This window comes from Mus caroli, unplaced genomic scaffold, assembly GCF_978045245.1.
Source record: "Mus caroli unplaced genomic scaffold, Mus_caroli_1 scaffold_8, whole genome shotgun sequence".
Lineage (NCBI taxonomy): Eukaryota > Metazoa > Chordata > Mammalia > Rodentia > Muridae > Mus > Mus caroli.
The window spans coordinates 114,457,257-114,476,390 of record NW_028227263.1 but is presented as its reverse complement, the minus strand read 5'-3'; the positions used below and the strand labels follow the sequence as shown (position 1 = coordinate 114,476,390).

Sequence of the window (19,134 nt, the reverse complement as noted above, 5' to 3'; positions counted from 1 at the left end):
CGAGGAGCAGCTCCAAATTATGAAGGACAAATGGCACAGCCTACTGTCACCTTCACTAGGAAACTCCACAGAGAGTTGCAAGTGGAAGACGGTGACCTACTTTGACAGGTTTTCTATGAAGCCCCCTAGCTGTCATATGGTGGACGGACTAGAGTGGAGAAATGGGGGGTTGCAAAGTTGGAGGTAACCAGTTTTGGGAAGACTCACTATGGAAGAGGGCTCAAACCAAGCTGTAAGTTGAGGAAGAATTCCCCTCTACCCCAAAGCCCCCTCCTGAACTCTAGTGTGTCCATTCCTTAGCTTGTTCAATGATTACCAAGCCCCCAGGTAATCCATGGGGAAACCAGGAAGACTGGCCAACATTCCAGCTTATTTACCTGGTTCTGAAGCCAGACAGGCTCTGTGAGACCTAAGTCCGAGGATTCGGTTTCTGAGAGAGAGGTGGACATAACAAAAACCTTTCCAAACACTGTTTACTTCACTGAAATCTGGAGAGAGCCAATGAAAAGGTTCGCCAACACCTGAGATGCCAAGCTAGGAGTGTACATTGACAACAGCAACATACAGGGCCAAGGTGCTGAGGGCCAGCAGTCCCGTTGCTACTGCCCGGGCGAGCAGTGCTGTCCAACTACCCAAGGAGAAGAGGTGGACGAAGGTCCTGTGGGGAAACATCACAATGAGGAAAAGGAGAGAGAAAACACACCCCCATTTGAACCCAGTCTCATACCCCACCCAGCTCACTCCATGACAAAGGCCTTGTAGACACTAAGGAACATCAGGAGGAGAACAGCAGGCCGGAAGGTGTGGTACAGGTCATAGCGTGTTATCATCCAGACCTGAGCTGATGCAACGATGTAGTGGACCTGCAGGGAGGCAGGAAGGGAATAGAAGTTGGAGCCAAGTTTTTGGGAGAAGTATGGCTAACAACATAAAGGTAGGCTAGGGCTAGACTGCATACCAGACTGATGTTGGAGTCAATGCTCATCTGGATATATTTCCAGTCAAATTCAATGCCTCGGGCTCCCACCCAGAGGGGGATGCATCTGAGGAGGGCAAAAGGAGGCAGTCTCTAGTACCCAGACTCCCCCACCCCCAGCACCCTGCCTCTGATCACCTCCCCTCAGCACCCCTGTGAGACCCAGCTGTCCATTCCCGGAAGTCTGGGCTCCAGTTTGCTCCACACACCGGGACATAATGAGTTCAGCAGTGGCCCAGCCCAGGGCAGCAACCATAATCTTGTACTCCCCCTTGCCTGCATTCCGAGACATGACAAGGTTTAGGCCTATCAGGTCTGCCACATCCACACTGGCCTTCATGAATTCCTGTGGGTCAGGTAGAGGCTCGAGTAAACACGGGGACCAGGTGAACCGACTCCTGTACTCCTCCTTGCCCTTCCCTTGTTCAACTTACCCCAATGAAGTCATAGATGCCACCTTCCCAGGTGGGGAAGAAAGTGGCCAAGAACAACATCTGAGATCAGAAAGTAGAAAGGTCACTGGAAGGTGAGGGAGATTAAAAACCGAAACAAACAAACAAAAAACTATGTGGATACTGTGGAAAGTAAGTGTGCAAGTAGAGGATATGACGCTGGGTTCTAGGGGTCATTCTAGGTGTACGTGGCAAGATCACATGATCTGGGGAGATAGAGGGCAAGTGGCCTGGTTTCTAAAAGTCTAGAAGTTCACGGGGGAAACTGATGTCTAGAAATGCCGAAGTGAATGCACGCGGAGCATAGACAGCACCCTGCGACACCCTGTGGGTGAAATATCGCACTAAGAGGTTTTCTCATTTTACAACAGTGCTAAGAAAAAGTTGCATCAGGGCCTTTCTGGCCTTGCATCCCTTCTAAGGTATTCGGGCATAGTCCCTAAGCGTTGTCTCGAGGGTGGTCCTATGGAAGGTGACAGCTGCAGAGTCAGGCCCCTGAGATCTGGAATGCCTGGAGGCCAGACACGTGGAGTCCGGGAGTCCCTCACCTTGCATAGCTGCACAAAGAGGTAGGTGACCCCGGCCTGGACGCATTTCCAGAAGGCGTTGTACTCAGACCTGAAGAAGCCGGCGGTGAGGGGTCGGCCCGGGTCCCGCACCCTCTCCACCCCGCGCCCTCCCTGCACTCACAGGCCGCTGCATTTGTACGTGATGAAATAGGGAAAGTAGGCGAGGGCGAAGCAGTTCCCGAAGTGGAACAGGGTCATGACGCCAGCCGCCCGGTCCCGCCAACGCGGGACTCGCCAGGCTCAGCGTCTCCTCTAGTCGGCCTCGCCGGCACCGGGGCCTGGCGCCCACCTGCTTGCCGTGGCCCGCGCGCGGCCTTAGGGGAACTGTAGTCCGACCTGGTACGTCGCGCGCAGTGACGTCAGAGCGCCCAGCTCCGGCTGTGTTGCAGGGACTTCCAGAGCCTTACACCGTTGAATACCTGGTGTTCAGACAGCGCTTTCCCTCTCCCACTCGGCTGGGAGCCAAGCGCCACCTCTCCTCGCTCATCCGAGAACTTTGAACCCCGCCCTGAACGCAAGGTGATCGGCGCAGAGACAAGAGGGCAAAGCTGTGCGCATTCTCGTTTTTATTTCATTGTTGACCCAGCGGCGGCGCGAGAGCCGCGCGCCCTCCTTTGAGGGGAAGCCGAAGTCAGGAACGCGAGGTGCGCAGGGGAGCAAGGAGGGGGCCTTTTGTGTTACTTCTCTCGGCTAAACATGTAGCGGAGGAGGTCGACCACTCGGTTACTGTAGCCATATTCGTTGTCGTACCTGAGGAGGCGAGGAAGGAGGCGTCAGTGTGTGTGTGTGTGTGTGTGTGTGTGTGTACGCACTCGCACGCTCGCCCTCTTGTCAGCCTTCCCCACTATCCTCTGGCATCTTTCCCCTTTACCAGGCAACAAGCTTCACGAAGTTGTCATTGAGGGCAATTCCAGCCTTAGCATCAAAGATGGAAGAATGGGGATTGCCGTTAAAGTCCGTGGAGACCACCTGCGTGACAATTTCAAAGATAATGTAGCCGAGCAAAGATCTCCAGGAACCCAGACTCTCAGAATACATTGTCAGTCACTCATCTGGCATACTGGACAGAGACCTTTTGTGTTGGTGACAGAATGTGATCAAGGCAGGTGGAACCTTTGTCTCAGGGACACAGGGGGGAGTTCAGTGGATAAAAGTGCTTGTCACATAAGCGTGAGCTTTCTGTGTTTGGATCCCCAGAATCCATATAGAGGCTGGGCGGTTGATAGACACCTATAGGCCCAGCAGTCCAGCTTCAGACTGAGGCTCCTTGGAGCAAGATGACTAGCTAGATTAGATAGTTGTCAAGCTACAGTTCCATCTTGCCTCGGTAACAAGTGGAGTGCAATGGAGGAAGACATCAATGTCGTGCCTCCCCATGTGCATCACCTGTACCTGGCGTACTGTATATGTGCCCCGTGCATCTGCATGTATCCACACGGGGGAAGAGGATACAGATCACAATACCCTAATGCTGTTGCAGTAAACGTTACATGAAGCGGTGACTGGCACGAGGCTGGGTCTTAGGAGCAGAAGAAGGAGCTATAGACACAGATCTTGGGGGCTGTAGCCCTTAGGAACACAGGGGGTGGGGGTGGGGGTGGGGGTTGGCAATGGAGCTGATTTGATCTGATCCATTCAAATGACATCTTGGCATTTGAGAGTGGACCTGTAAAAGCCAAATGCCAGGGAACTTCACTAAGGTGGAGGTGACTTTTTTTTTTTTTTTTTTGATTCAGAGTTTGCTATATAGCTCTGGAACTCACTATGTAGAGGGCTGCCCTCACATTCACAGAAGTCTACTGCTTCTATCACCTGAGTGCTGGGATTAAAGGCCTGTGCCTCCACACCTAAGATAGTCTGTTCAGCAAAGGTGTCTGACCTGGCCTGGCCCCTGAGTGTGAATTCAGAAAATGAGAACTGCTGTCTTTTGTTCAGGAGTGTATTAAGAACCTTCTGGGGCCGGAGAGATGGCTCAGTGGTTAAGAGCACTGAGTGCTCGTCCAGAAGTCCCGAGATCAATTCCCCAGCAACCACATGGTGGCTCACAACCATCTGTAATGGGGTCTGATAGCCTCTTCTGGTGTGTCTGAACAGAGCAATGGTGAATATATAAAATTATTAATATTATTTTTTAAAGAGCCTTCTGAATGGCTCTGGGTGGGTGGCGAAAGCTCCATTTTAGCTCTTAGTTCATTGTTTGCTTGGACAGTATGTGCTATGGGTTACACAAGTGACTTCCGGTCACCGTGGCGGCACGGAAAAGCAGCATTGTCAGATCAAAGAAACATCTGGTCAAGACACCGAGGCAGGAAGGCCCACTTTCCCAGGCTTGCAGGGAAAGCTGTGTTTGAGACAGGGTCTCATTGTGTAGTGCTGGCTGGCCTGCAACTCAGAGACCCGCCTCCTTGGGTGTGAAACACCTGGACAGCTGGTCTGCAGCTTGGCCCATGCAGAATAGCTTCCTGGTGAGTGGGACTTCCCAAGTCCCTCCCCAGAGCACCCCCAAGGTTACCTCAGTCCCTACCTGGTCCTCTGTGTAAGCAAGGATGCCAGCCAAAGGTCCCTTGGCTGCAGCTTTCACAGCCTCCGTGATAGCCGAGTAAGAAGCAGGCTTGGCCAGGCGGCAGGTCAGGTCCACAACTGACACGTTTGGGGTTGGCACCCGGAATGCCATTCCTGTTAGCTTCCTGAAGAATTCCAGAGTAAGGGTGGGAGTCAGAGCCAAAGGTCTTGTGCTCCCATTGTCCCCATGCCTTGGGGCCAGTGAGGTTTTCTAGGGTGTGTGTCCACCCTGGTTCCTGGCTGGTCTTTACCTACCCTTTGAGCTCTGGGATGACTTTGCCTACAGCCTTGGCAGCCCCAGTGGACGATGGGATGATGTTTTGGTGAGCGCCGCGGCCACCTCGCCAGTCCTTCTTTGATGGCCCATCCACTGTCTTCTGCGTGGCTGTGTAGGAATGGACTGTGGTCTTGGGGAACAAGAGGACCCAGATGAAGCCTCCTTCCTCCTAACCACTCATTCCTCTTTCTTCTAGGACTTGAGAAGGTGGCTGAGGTATATGGAGGCTACCAGGGCAACCACCACAGCTACATCCTTGTCAAAGTACTCCAAAGGGTGTCTCCACTATGGGCTTCCTTCCTTCCCAAGCTGCTCTCCCTGCTTGCTCCATGCCTTGCCCAAGGCCTGGGAAGAAGGGGTTGGTTCCCTGCCATCTTTCCTGCCCCGACTCACCATTAGCCCTTCCACGATCCCGAAGTGTTCATGAATAACCTTGGCGAGAGGAGCCAGGCAGTTGGTGGTACAGGATGCATTGCTGAAACGGTCATAGCATGCCAGGTAAGTGGCAGAGCCACCCCTTCTCCACTACTCTTTACTTTACCAGGTCTGACTCTGTGAGATGTGAGAATGGGTGTGGGAGGGCTCCCTGGGGATGCCATAAGGAGGAGCCATTGGAGGTGTCACTGGGAAATACTGCCTAGGCATGTCCTCAGATACTGAACACGCCTAGTAGTTTTAGGGTGAAGTTAACGTGGTGACGTAAGACTTAGGGACTGATGAGCAGGAACAAGTTGATGTAAAGACATTAAAGGCTTGAGGTGGGGAGGGTGCTACATCCTGCCATGCCTGCTGCTGCCACCCACATGCTGGAGGATGGCCGTCATCTGGGGTACCTGACAATGGTCATAGAGCCAGGGTTATAGTCCTTCTCGTTCACTCCCATGACAAACATGGGCGCATCGGGGGAAGGTGCAGTGACCACCACACGCCTGGCACCAGATGAAATATGTGCCTAGTGATAGAGCACAAGGTTAGGGTCTCCAAGCACCACTACCCCCTCTTCCCAGGCAGCCCTGGGCACTCTCCCCTACTTACCGAAGCTGCCTCTATGGACAAATAGACGCCTGTACACTCCACCACGTAGGGATTCCCTATAGAGCTCCAGGGGATTTCTTTAGGGTCTTTGCTGTGGAGGGGTGGGAAGGCTATGTCAGTTTCCCTTGCTTGGATCTCAGGCTAGCCAGAGGTCTTGGTACCTGATCTGCTAATATCTGATCCCTAACTCCATATACCTACCTGATTCAGGTTGGTGATGTCCTGCAAGCCCCTATCAGCCACACTCCCTTTCTTGTGTGCTATACCCTGCTGTGTCTAAACAGACTTTCACACCTTCAACTGAGGCTCTTAGGAACCATCCCCACAAATGTCTGACTAGAACCAGAACCATGTACAGCACGTGCTCGGAGCTTGGACTCCTAAGATGCTGAGGCTGCCAATGCTGCCCTTTGGCCCCCAGCTCTGAACATCTCACGGGAGCCCTTTTAGGCTCTTGTCACTACTGAACTCTTGTTGGGAAGTCCCCAAAGACAGACACATCAGGTGACAACTCAGGGGAGGCTTACAGTTGAAGCACCTGTGAACATCAGGGACCAATCATGGGCAGTAGAAAAGCCAGAGAAAGGCTTTCTGTCCCTGTCTCAGCCTATGTTTTCATTTGGTTTTTGTTTGTTGGCTGGTGATAAGTGTGTCCTGTTTGACCCCTACTGGTCTGCAATCTCCACAGTCTCCCTGCCTCAGCCTCCTGAGCACAGGGATGACACAAACACCATCACGACCAGCTTTGCCTTGATGGACTGACAAATGCTTGTGCTGGAAACTTGTCAGATACCCATCCTTGTTGTTTTCTACCTGCGTCCAGCAAGCAGTCTCTGTGACTGCCGTCTGGGCGTGTCCCTCGTGTCACTGGAAGATTTCTTCCCAGGATTGCTTGGCTCTACTTCAGGCTAGTTCCATAACATAGGTATGCCACCTATGAATGCTGGAAATTGAACTTGGGGGTCCTCTGAAAGCCATTTGTGATCATAACTGATAAGCTGTCTCTTCAACCCCAGTAAGTGAGTATTTAATTTTTGTGGTGCTGAGGACTGATGCCAGGGCCTCATCTGCAGTGGAAGGTATTCTACTACAGAGCTTCACTCCTAGTCTCAGTGTCTTTCCTTTAGTCATTCTACACATGTGCCCTGCGCTACCTTCCGTCTGAGGGTTTTTGGCTGTAGAAAACTGATAACCACCAGAACACCAGCATACTTACTACTGTGTTCATGTTTAAAGAAGCCAGTGTCAGGCAGTGGTGAAGGCAGTGTGTGAACCTAGGCCTGGGTTCTGTCCTCGATTAGGAATAGTGTGGGAATGAATGAATGCAGAGGTTTCCCCTCCCTTTAGTCACAAGACCGTGCTCTCTTCTCCCTCTGTTCTGTCAGCCCACATCGGTCACCTGGCCCAAGGAGCTTTTATCTGATGTACCTACTTTCTGCCTTTCAGGTTGAGAATACTTCGGCAATGCCTGCAATAGAACTTGAGTTTGGCACGACCCCTCCGACCTACAGGTTTGTTGTGAAGATTTATTCATTCGGTTGCATTGATGGGGAAGGCAACTGTGTTGTGTATGATGTTGGCAAGTTGTCATGTGCTGTTGGGGCTTGCTGAGAAGCTGACCCTGGAAGTCAGGCTGGCCTCCCTTCAAACCCAAGCAGGTTTATGTCAAGTGGTTTTCAAGACCCCTTGTCCTCAGGTGGACTGGCCTCTCCCACCTCTGTGACAGGGGAGGGATGGTTTATCATAGGTAAACACAGAGTCCCCAAGAGTGTAGGTTACTACTGTTTATCCTGTGGTATGCAGTGTTGCCAGTGGGAGAGCTTGTAAGCTCAGCCATGAGAGAAAGCTGAGTCAGGAATACCAACTGAAACCTTGGCTTCTATAGCCAGTGTCTGCTGGATATTGTGAGCCCCTGACTGCAATGATGTCTCTCTCATCAGGGTCTGTTGCTGTTTGTTCTTTTACTTGGAAGCCTTACTAGCTCTGCCTGGGAACTAACTCTTAGTATAGTATCCCCAGTTGATTTCCACCAGATGTTTTGTGCACCTGGTTTGACATTTTGCTTGCTATCTATCTATCTATCCCACCCACCCATCATCTATCCATCCATCCATCACCTACCATCCTTCCATCTATCTATTCAACCATCTACCCACCACCCACCTGTCTGTCTTCCTACCTACCTATGATCTATTACCTATCTATTACCTATCTATCTCTCCATCCTTTGATCTACCTGTGATCTATCTACCTATCTATCTCTCCATCCCTTGCTGTTTACTTTTTACTTGGCTTGCCACATATATTTTATAAACATTCAGAATTGAAAGTATGGCTGCCACTGGTGCTCTAGCAGTGTGGATTGGGGTGCTATGTGGAGGCGAAGAAGGGTGACACCCAGGCAGGGGCAGAAGGATAGGGGTGACTGGAATTGCTTTTGGGGCTATGATTTCAGACTCAGGGCAAACAGCCTCTATTCTCCCTGATTCCCCAGTCCTGCCTTCAGCCTTCCTCCAAACACTCTGTCTCACCTCATCTTCAGCAAGTTAAAAGGGAAGCTGAGAGGGTCTTGCCTGAGAAGGAGGCAGAAGACCTTGCCTGGGGCTACAGAGGGTTGGGTGCTTCTCTGTTTGCACAGTAACTGTGAGGTGTTGCTGGTTTATGCTGTTTTGTTTCTGTGTAGCTGCAGGCTGACCTAGGACTTGAGGTAACCCGCCTGTGGCTTCCCAAGTGTAAGAATTACACATGTACACCCCACACCTAGCATGTGACTGCCAAATACACAGGTTCTGAGTCTGTTAACAGTGGGGCTTACCATCAACAGAACTTCCTAGTGAGGAAGTCAGCCTTGCTGGGGTGTAAGAGGTGCAGCCCAGCGCCCCCAGAGGTGATAATCAGGTGTGGCAGATGAGACAGAGAATGCAGGGTTGGGAGGCTTATCACACCGGGGACCCTGAGAGCTGGGGCAGGAGCACTGGGGTGGGGGTGGGGGGGGTGGGTAGAAGAGAACCTTGGCTCAGTAGAGAATCGAAAGGCCTCAGAGGCTCCTGGGTAGGAACTGGCTCAGTTGCCATAGAGAGGTGGCTGGTGACTCAGAGAAAGCAGAGGATGTGGCACAGTGAACCCACATGCCGCAGAGAACACATGTGGACATGTGTTAAATACAAAGCATGTAAGAACCATGGCAGTCTTAAAGATGAGTATCCTTAAGTGTTTTAGAGGCCAGAGACCTTTCTGAGACCCTCTCTCTAAACAGTACCTAGAGGCATGCAAATATGGTAGAGCCATGGTGTCACATTCTGTCCTTACCACTGGTACGTGTTGATCTCAAGGTTGTCCACAACTAGTTGTCCATTCTTATGTTCCACGTTTCCTTTGTATCTACCATGTGTGGAGTCATATTTGAACATGTATACCTGCAGTAGACAGAGTGGGGTTCTGGTAGTAGGTCGCAGAGTGAGCAGGCCTAGACAGTACCCACTGTGGGCAAGAGTTTTAGGAGGTTCTGCATTGCAGCCAGGAGACTTCTAGATAGCTCTTGGAAGCTTCTCCCCAACACAAGTGCCACTCTTGCTGGTCCCTCCCCCCCATCTGCTCACCATGTATTCTGGATCAATGAATGGGTCATTCACTGCTACCACCCTAATGCCCTTCTCCATGCAGACTCGCAGCACCAGACGACCAATGCGTCCAAATCTGTCCAATCAGGAACAGAAAGAAAAGGGAATGTGTGTGAGAACCAGAGTGACAGAGATGTCATGGTATCAGTGCCCTACCAAAGTTCATGTTGAACTTTGAACCATTGGGGGTTATTAAGAGGTGAACACTTGGAGCTGGTAAGATAGCTCAGTAGGTAAAGGCACTTGCTGCGAAGCCTGGCATCCTCAGTTTTATCTGCTTTAGCCTCCCTTGCTGCTAGTGTGACAGGCACACTACCATGCCTTCCTAATAATGTCCCTTATTCTCACTCCTATAGCTGGGTGTTCCCAGGGAAGGGCCATATGTCTCCACGTGAAAACCACCTCCCTCTCTCAGGTAAACGAGATCTATATTCCTTTCCATGGTGCTTCAGGTCTTAAAGGATTCCCTCTCCCCCTTCCCTTACCCCTAACTTGTTCTTACAGCTGTGAAGATTTCCTGGCTGTCTTTGAATGTAATAAGCATATCTCTTTCAAGTCAGAGTCCTTGCTTGTCCCACTACCTCAAAAATTTGCCCCTGTAGAGAGACAGCTGGCTGCCTTGTCAGCCTGTCTTTCAGGCCTCTTTCCAGAGGCCTTCTGTGGCCCAGCCTGCACTTGAACTACGTCCAGTTCTCTATCTGATTGTTGTCTCCTAGAAGGGAGTTCTCTGAGGACTGGCCTGCCCAGTGAGAAGGAAGGAAGATGTCCCCAGCCCATAGTGATCCAAGGAGGCCACAGTGTCAGCCTTTGGGGCTGGCTGGCTCCAGCATCACCTGGGGTCTGACATACTCACCCATTGATACCCACTGTCAGCTCTCTAGCTGGCTTTTGGAGTGGTGGAGGGGGGGGGAGGGGGAGGAGGAGGGGGAGGGGGAGGGGGAGCCTCTTCAAACTTGTCTGGCTCTATCTGGGGTGGAGGAGGAGGAGGAGGTGGTGGTGGTGGTGGTGGTGGAGGTGGCGGCGGCGGTGGCGGTGGCTGTTCTTCAACCGTGGGTGGTGGATCCTCAGCCTTGGGTGGAGGTGGTCTGATCACTGTAGAGAGCAGAGAGTTCAGAAGGGAGGTGGTGAACTGGGTCCCTCACATAAGACGTGGGGATGGTGAAACACCTCGGTGGGTAAAGGTGCTTGTCCCAGAGGCGTGTGACCTGAGTGTCAATCCTGGACACCACATGGTAGAAACAAAAACAACTTCCATAAATTGTCCTGTGACCTTTATCTTCACACGCACACAAAGTGTGAAAAAGCAGTCTTTACCATATAGAACCCACTGGGCTTTGAGCCCCTAGTGGCCAACTATGGGTTGGTTCTTTTCCAAACCCTCTGAGCCAGAGAACAAGCAAGAACCCTGAAGGTAAGGTATGTGAACTTCCGTTTCAGCATGCGTGTGTGCTTGTGTGCATGTGTGTGTCTGTATGTCTGTGTGTTTAGCAGTAACATGAGAGTCTATTTTTTGTGTTAGTTTCTTATACTGTGAAATACAGATGAAACATTCCACACATGTTGTGACATCAATCCCTCCTTGACTCTTACCCACTTCCTTTCCTTACCTTCAGCACCTGAAACAGCCTCTGGCTGGGTTTGCCCAGCAGCTGGCAGCAGGTTGTACAGAGACTGAGGCCCTGGGAGAATCCCAGCTCCACCATTTCTTCCTTGGTTGGGAGCCTGGGAAGTGGTTTGGCCTCTCATGATCTTTGCTGGCCTCCATAGAATGGGGACAGTGAACACCCAGGCCTCACCTGGTGGCTGTGAGACTCAGTGAACACATGCCTCCCTTGCCTGTAAAGGGAGCAGCCTCGCCATTTAGGGCTGCAAGCACCCTTGCTCCCTACAGCCCAGGGAGGACCAAGCCTACCAGCCCCCTTGTCCCTGGCCATCAGGGACATCAATGAAATGTGGGGAGCACACCCACCTAGACCTGTCCCAAATGCTCCTGGGTTCCTCTCCCTCTCCAGCCTCCCTGCCTCCTCCTGGCCTCTGCTTCTCCCCTCTCCACTGATAGAACCCAAAGGTCAGGCAGTCCTGAGGGCAGAGCTCCCAACCCCAACCCCATCCCACGCAGAAGCTCTCTGGGGTGAGGAAGGATCCCACAGGATAGAGGCCTGAAGGGCCCACCCTGGCCTGTGCCTGCAGGAGCACCCAGTAGAGAGTACTGTGGTGGAGGAGGGTCTCAGGACTCTAAGCACCCTGGGGAAGGGTGGAGAGACTCCCAGACCACATTTTCCACCTCTTTCCAGGGCCACCCCCAACGACTCTCCTTACCAGGGCATGGGCATGGACATGGGCATGGGCACGGGCATCGGTCCCGCCGTAGCTGGACAACAGTAACATTGGTAAGGACCACGTCACGTCTCGACATGGCCTAAGATCTCATGGCCTGGCTGCCTTGGCCCCCCTCCGTGGTGTTACTGAGGTGTGAAGCTCCGGAGGTCCCAGTGGCTCCTGAGCTTCTGATGATGTCACATTGATCAATGACATCACATAGAGAGTGGTGTGCAGGGCAAAGTCCTCAGCCCACTCTCCAGAAGCCTTTGAGAGTCCCACACTGAGGATTTCATGGCCACCCTCTGGCATCTAGAGTGGAACCTACTAGGTCCACACAGAAGCTCATGGCTGCCATCTCTCTTCCTCCCTCCCCTGGTCCACCTGCTCCATGCTGTTCCTGGATCTCTGAGGAGTTTCCCTTGCTCTCCCCTGTGTGTGGAAATGATGAGAAAGCCTCTCCCAGGTCTCCCCTTGACGGCTTGGGATCCTCTCAGATGCTGTCTGTAACTGAAGTGGTCCTTATCACGGCAGAAGGGGAGGCAGAAATATGGCCTATAAAAGCCTGTGATGTGGGAGGAGACTCAGCAGCTGTAGCTGCCTGCATCAGAACTGCACAAGGTCATGCCACTCAGCCTTCCAGTATGGAGGGTAGAGGCTTACACGCACCCACCTCTGCCTGGGGAGCTATGGATAGCTGGTGACTTCTGGGGGAGGGAGAATCCCTTTTCTTTAACGGTGTCAACTATGCTCCAATGGATGGCCCAGGCCCCTTATGCACAGCCCAAATTGAGTCAGTGGAGTAGCAAAAGGAAACAAGGCAAACTCCCAGGTAGTTGGCAGGGAGAAGACAGTGTTGAAAATGATCAAGTATGGAGTCTCTCATGCTTTCAATAAACAGGATATATTTAAAAGCCAGGTGTGATGGCTCGGGTCTTTAAGGCCAGACTCTCATGGGTCAGCTAGGCAGTAGTACACAATGCTGCAGAAACAAGAGAGCCTGCCTCACTTTGTAGAAGAGACAGGATGACTCATGAGTGGCCCAGACCTACACACTGACCTGACTGGAGTTTGCAGGCACACACAATTTTTTAATTTAAAAATTAAAAGAAAGAACTGATTCCATAAATAAAAATGTCATAGAATATGTGGTAAAATGAATTAAATTTTTTGTGGCCGGGCGTGGTGGCGCACGCCTTTAATCCCAGCACTCGGGAGGCAGAGGCAGGCGGATTTCTGAGTTCGAGGCCAGCCTGGTCTACAAAGTGAGTTCCAGGACAGCCAGGGCTATACAGAGAAACCCTGTCTTGAAAAACAAAAACAAAAAAAAAAAAAACAAAAAAAAAATTTTTGTGTAGAGGATATTTCAATGGTGATGTTATTGCCTTTTATATAAGATAAAGTAATTTTTTTGAACGTTTATTCTAAAACTTTAAGGGACTAGAAACACAGCTCAATGGGTAGAGGGCTTACCCAGCAGGCAGGAGAGCTCTGAATTTAATCTTCAACATCCTCAAAAATCCCAAATACTTGTAGAATTTATCCAGTGTCTCATGCTGCATGGCCCCTGAGATCTACCCTCTCAGTGACAGCCTTAGGCAGCTCACTTAATGCCTGTGGTTGAAGGCAAGATTTGTGAACTGGTGCAGGCTCCAGTTAACTCACCTGCAAAACCCCCTTGCTGTGCAAAGTTGACAACCTGAGTTCAGGTCCCTGCACCTTTACAGACAGCAGCAGCTCCTGACCGGTCATTATGGCCTATGTATGTGTGCTGTTACACACTCGCACCCCCAAGCCCCCAAGCACTAAGAATCCAGAAATTAAATCCTCAGAGTGAGGGACAGGAGAGCCACTCAGTAGTTCAGAGCACTTGTTGCTCTCACAGAGGTCTCTAGTTCAGATCCCAGCACCCATGTAGGAGTTCACAACATTGTGTAACTCCAGTTCCAGAGGATCTGATGCCCTCTTCTGGCCTCTGCAGGCAGCTGTACGCACAGGTTCCACACTTAGATACAGGCAAGCACTCTCAGACATAAGAAAATTTAAAACCAACCAGACTGGAGCGATTGTCAGATGGTTAAGAACATGCTCATACAGAGACCTGACTTCTACTCCCAACGCTTAACATCAGGTGTCTCCTAACCTTTAGCTTGTCTGCCTCTGCAGACACCTGCCGTGTGCCATATAGACACATGTGCACGCATACACACACACAGAAACAGAGATAAATACATACAGAGAGATGCGTGTATACTAAGAGTTACACACAGATACATATGCATATACATATATAGATACACACATAGACACACAGAGAAATCTGTAGCACACCTGTCTAAAATGGCCTAGGTTCCAGGTCCGGTTTCAACACTTTGCTCCCTGACCCTACAGACATAGAAACTATATTTATATTATGCTATAGTGTATTAAATATGTAAGAGGTTTAGTACTAAAAATCCCAAGAACATGGATGTTTTTATTTTCTTGGCAGAGGCATGCATTGGAGACTGAATCCAGGTTCTCACGTGCACTGACCTTGTGTTCTGCCTTAGAGCCACACCCCAGCCTACATGCACCTTAACTTAAAAAATACATGATACGCCAGGTACATGCCTTTAGTGCCAGCACCCAGGAGGCAGGTCTCTGTGAGACTGAGGCCAGCCTGTTCAACACAATGAGTTCATGGCCAGCAGGGATTTATAATTAGGTACTATCTAAAACAAAACAAAAACAAAACCGAGAAACAAATGGTGGTGATAAGGTGCATGCCTAAAATCTGAGCTCCAGGAAAGCTGAAAGCAGGAGTGTGGCGCTGAGGTTTTGGTCAGCCTAGACCACGTGACTGGATTATGCAGAACAACCGAACAACCTGTGCACTCATGCAATATCCAGGAGCCCAGGGAAGATACGAATATGAGCAGCCTCTTGCTTCACCCTCCTTTTCTGTTTTTTTTTCTTTCAATCCTGGAGTTTGAACCCAGAGCCTTAGGCATACTAAACACTTTTCTGCAATTGGGCCACATCCCCAGCCCCTCAGGATTTTAAAATATTATTGGTTGATGGATTGATTGGTTGTATATGTGTATGCATAGGTGTTTATGTAAGGGAGTATGTATTGTGTGTTTAGATAATTGTGCTTGAGTTTGTGTGTGTATGTGTGTGGTCATAGGAGAACTTGCAGGAGTCTGTTCTCTCCTTCCACCCAATGGAGAGAGAGAGTGTGTGTGTGTGAGCGCGCGCGTGTGTGTGTGAGCGCACGTGTGTGTGTGTGTGTAGGTCAGGAGAGCTTGCAGGAGTATCTTCTTCCACCATGTGGGTCACAGGGACAAAATGCAAATCCTCAACTTGATGCCAGGTGCTTCTATCAACTGAGACATGTGTCTGTCAGGACATGGGTCTCCTCCCATGTGGAGGAGAGAGAAAACCACTGTCCTCACTGGTCCTCTGCCCCCACCTGTGCTGAGACACACTGACAGCCTCATGGAAGCCTGGAAGGAGGGAGAGGGATGTGTTCCTCTAGAGTTCCAAGTGGTTATCTGCCCTCACTCAGAAGCCATGCAGAGCACAGCAAGCCCTTCCCTCCCCGCGCTTTACACAGGGGAGTGAGGCTGGTGGGCACAGGGCAAGTCCCTGCTGGTCACCATCTGTTGCTGTGTCTTCCAGGGAGGGTGCTCACAAGCTTACCCACTCATGGGAAGCGAGAACACCACGGTCAGTTGGGGGTTGCCCTCCCAGAAGCCCTGGCTTCCTCTGGCTTCAGCACCTGAAACAGCCTCTGGCTGGGTTTGCCCAGCAGCTGGCAGCAGGTTGTACAGAGACTGAGGCCCTGGGAGAATCCCAGCTCCACCATTTCTTCCTTGGTTGGGAGCCTGGGAAGTGGTTTGGCCTCTCATGATCTTTGCTGGCCTCCATAGAATGGGGACAGTGAACACCCAGGCCTCACCTGGTGGCTGTGAGACTCAGTGAACACATGCCTCCCTTGCCTGTAAAGGGAGCAGCCTCGCCATTTAGGGCTGCAAGCACCCTTGCTCCCTACAGCCCAGGGAGGACCAAGCCTACCAGCCCCCTTGTCCCTGGCCATCAGGGACATCAATGAAATGTGGGGAGCACACCCACCTAGACCTGTCCCAAATGCTCCTGGGTTCCTCTCCCTCTCCAGCCTCCCTGCCTCCTCCTGGCCTCTGCTTCTCCCCTCTCCACTGATAGAACCCAAAGGTCAGGCAGTCCTGAGGGCAGAGCTCCCAACCCCAACCCCATCCCACGCAGAAGCTCTCTGGGGTGAGGAAGGATCCCACAGGATAGAGGCCTGAAGGGCCCACCCTGGCCTGTGCCTGCAGGAGCACCCAGTAGAGAGTACTGTGGTGGAGGAGGGTCTCAGGACTCTAAGCACCCTGGGGAAGGGTGGAGAGACTCCCAGACCACATTTTCCACCTCTTTCCAGGGCCACCCCCAACGACTCTCCTTACCAGGGCATGGGCATGGACATGGGCATGGGCACGGGCATCGGTCCCGCCGTAGCTGGACAACAGTAACATTGGTAAGGACCACGTCACGTCTCGACATGGCCTAAGATCTCATGGCCTGGCTGCCTTGGCCCCCCTCCGTGGTGTTACTGAGGTGTGAAGCTCCGGAGGTCCCAGTGGCTCCTGAGCTTCTGATGATGTCACATTGATCAATGACATCACATAGAGAGTGGTGTGCAGGGCAAAGTCCTCAGCCCACTCTCCAGAAGCCTTTGAGAGTCCCACACTGAGGATTTCATGGCCACCCTCTGGCATCTAGAGTGGAACCTACTAGGTCCACACAGAAGCTCATGGCTGCCATCTCTCTTCCTCCCTCCCCTGGTCCACCTGCTCCATGCTGTTCCTGGATCTCTGAGGAGTTTCCCTTGCTCTCCCCTGTGTGTGGAAATGATGAGAAAGCCTCTCCCAGGTCTCCCCTTGACGGCTTGGGATCCTCTCAGATGCTGTCTGTAACTGAAGTGGTCCTTATCACGGCAGAAGGGGAGGCAGAAATATGGCCTATAAAAGCCTGTGATGTGGGAGGAGACTCAGCAGCTGTAGCTGCCTGCATCAGAACTGCACAAGGTCATGCCACTCAGCCTTCCAGTATGGAGGGTAGAGGCTTACACGCACCCACCTCTGCCTGGGGAGCTATGGATAGCTGGTGACTTCTGGGGGAGGGAGAATCCCTTTTCTTTAACGGTGTCAACTATGCTCCAATGGATGGCCCAGGCCCCTTATGCACAGCCCAAATTGAGTCAGTGGAGTAGCAAAAGGAAACAAGGCAAACTCCCAGGTAGTTGGCAGGGAGAAGACAGTGTTGAAAATGATCAAGTATGGAGTCTCTCATGCTTTCAATAAACAGGATATATTTAAAAGCCAGGTGTGATGGCTCGGGTCTTTAAGGCCAGACTCTCATGGGTCAGCTAGGCAGTAGTACACAATGCTGCAGAAACAAGAGAGCCTGCCTCACTTTGTAGAAGAGACAGGATGACTCATGAGTGGCCCAGACCTACACACTGACCTGACTGGAGTTTGCAGGCACACACAATTTTTTAATTTAAAAATTAAAAGAAAGAACTGATTCCATAAATAAAAATGTCATAGAATATGTGGTAAAATGAATTAAATTTTTTGTGGCCGGGCGTGGTGGCGCACGCCTTTAATCCCAGCACTCGGGAGGCAGAGGCAGGCGGATTTCTGAGTTCGAGGCCAGCCTGGTCTACAAAGTGAGTTCCAGGACAGCCAGGGCTATACAGAGAAACCCTGTCTTGAAAAACAAAAACAAAAAAAAAAAAAACAAAAAAAAAATTTTTGTGTAGAGGATATTTCAATGGTGATGTTATTGCCTTTTATATAAGATAAAGTAATTTTTTTGAACGTTTATTCTAAAACTTTAAGGGACTAGAAACACAGCTCAATGGGTAGAGGGCTTACCCAGCAGGCAGGAGAGCTCTGAATTTAATCTTCAACATCCTCAAAAATCCCAAATACTTGTAGAATTTATCCAGTGTCTCATGCTGCATGGCCCCTGAGATCTACCCTCTCAGTGACAGCCTTAGGCAGCTCACTTAATGCCTGTGGTTGAAGGCAAGATTTGTGAACTGGTGCAGGCTCCAGTTAACTCACCTGCAAAACCCCCTTGCTGTGCAAAGTTGACAACCTGAGTTCAGGTCCCTGCACCTTTACAGACAGCAGCAGCTCCTGACCGGTCATTATGGCCTATGTATGTGTGCTGTTACACACTCGCACCCCCAAGCCCCCAAGCACTAAGAATCCAGAAATTAAATCCTCAGAGTGAGGGACAGGAGAGCCACTCAGTAGTTCAGAGCACTTGTTGCTCTCACAGAGGTCTCTAGTTCAGATCCCAGCACCCATGTAGGAGTTCACAACATTGTGTAACTCCAGTTCCAGAGGATCTGATGCCCTCTTCTGGCCTCTGCAGGCAGCTGTACGCACAGGTTCCACACTTAGATACAGGCAAGCACTCTCAGACATAAGAAAATTTAAAACCAACCAGACTGGAGCGATTGTCAGATGGTTAAGAACATGCTCATACAGAGACCTGACTTCTACTCCCAACGCTTAACATCAGGTGTCTCCTAACCTTTAGCTTGTCTGCCTCTGCAGACACCTGCCGTGTGCCATATAGACACATGTGCACGCATACACACACACAGAAACAGAGATAAATACATACAGAGAGATGCGTGTATACTAAGAGTTACACACAGATACATATGCATATACATATATAGATACACACATAGACACACAGAGAAATCTGTAGCACACCTGTCTAAAATGGCCTAGGTTCCAGGTCCGGTTTCAACACTTTGCTCCCTGACCCTACAGACATAGAAACTATATTTATATTATGCTATAGTGTATTAAATATGTAAGAGGTTTAGTACTAAAAATCCCAAGAACATGGATGTTTTTATTTTCTTGGCAGAGGCATGCATTGGAGACTGAATCCAGGTTCTCACGTGCACTGACCTTGTGTTCTGCCTTAGAGCCACACCCCAGCCTACATGCACCTTAACTTAAAAAATACATGATACGCCAGGTACATGCCTTTAGTGCCAGCACCCAGGAGGCAGGTCTCTGTGAGACTGAGGCCAGCCTGTTCAACACAATGAGTTCATGGCCAGCAGGGATTTATAATTAGGTACTATCTAAAACAAAACAAAAACAAAACCGAGAAACAAATGGTGGTGATAAGGTGCATGCCTAAAATCTGAGCTCCAGGAAAGCTGAAAGCAGGAGTGTGGCGCTGAGGTTTTGGTCAGCCTAGACCACGTGACTGGATTATGCAGAAC

At 50.8% G+C, this 19,134-nt stretch overlaps 2 protein-coding genes across 2 annotated transcripts; both read right to left on the bottom strand.

The window, feature by feature from the left end:
* Positions 1-455: 455 nt before the first annotated feature.
* Positions 456-2,386, bottom strand: Tmem147 (transmembrane protein 147). Its single transcript, XM_021166653.3, has 7 exons — positions 2,119-2,386; positions 1,977-2,046; positions 1,411-1,470; positions 1,186-1,322; positions 959-1,043; positions 742-863; positions 456-658 (listed from the first exon to the last, which is right to left on the bottom strand). The coding sequence occupies exons 1-7, from the start codon at positions 2,193-2,195 to the stop codon at positions 535-537; spliced, it is 675 nt and encodes a 224-aa protein (XP_021022312.1). The 5' UTR covers positions 2,196-2,386; the 3' UTR covers positions 456-534.
* Positions 2,387-2,674: 288 nt separating this feature from the next.
* On the bottom strand, positions 2,675-11,934 carry Gapdhs (glyceraldehyde-3-phosphate dehydrogenase, spermatogenic). The gene is given in 12 exon segments (XM_085841929.1): positions 2,675-2,747; positions 2,869-2,966; positions 4,522-4,684; positions 4,815-4,966; positions 5,230-5,311; positions 5,670-5,788; positions 5,872-5,962; positions 9,181-9,287; positions 9,471-9,567; positions 10,345-10,398; positions 10,400-10,583; positions 11,811-11,934. Coding segments are annotated over 12 exon segments (1,317 nt in total). The 5' UTR covers positions 11,908-11,934.
* Between the last annotated feature and the right edge of the window lie 7,200 nt (positions 11,935-19,134).

Excerpts from the sequence above, each read along its gene's own strand:
- Tmem147 (XM_021166653.3), bottom strand. The coding sequence starts at position 2,195 with ATGACCCTGTTCCACTTCGGGAACTGCTTCGCCCTCGCCTACTTTCCC. Across the intron at positions 1,323-1,410 it reads GCATCTATGACTTCATTGGG|GAATTCATGAAGGCCAGTGT; the intron begins GTAAGTTGAACA and ends CCTGACCCACAG. Across the intron at positions 1,044-1,185 it reads GCTGAACTCATTATGTCCCG|ATGCATCCCCCTCTGGGTGG; the intron begins GTGTGTGGAGCA and ends TGCCCTCCTCAG.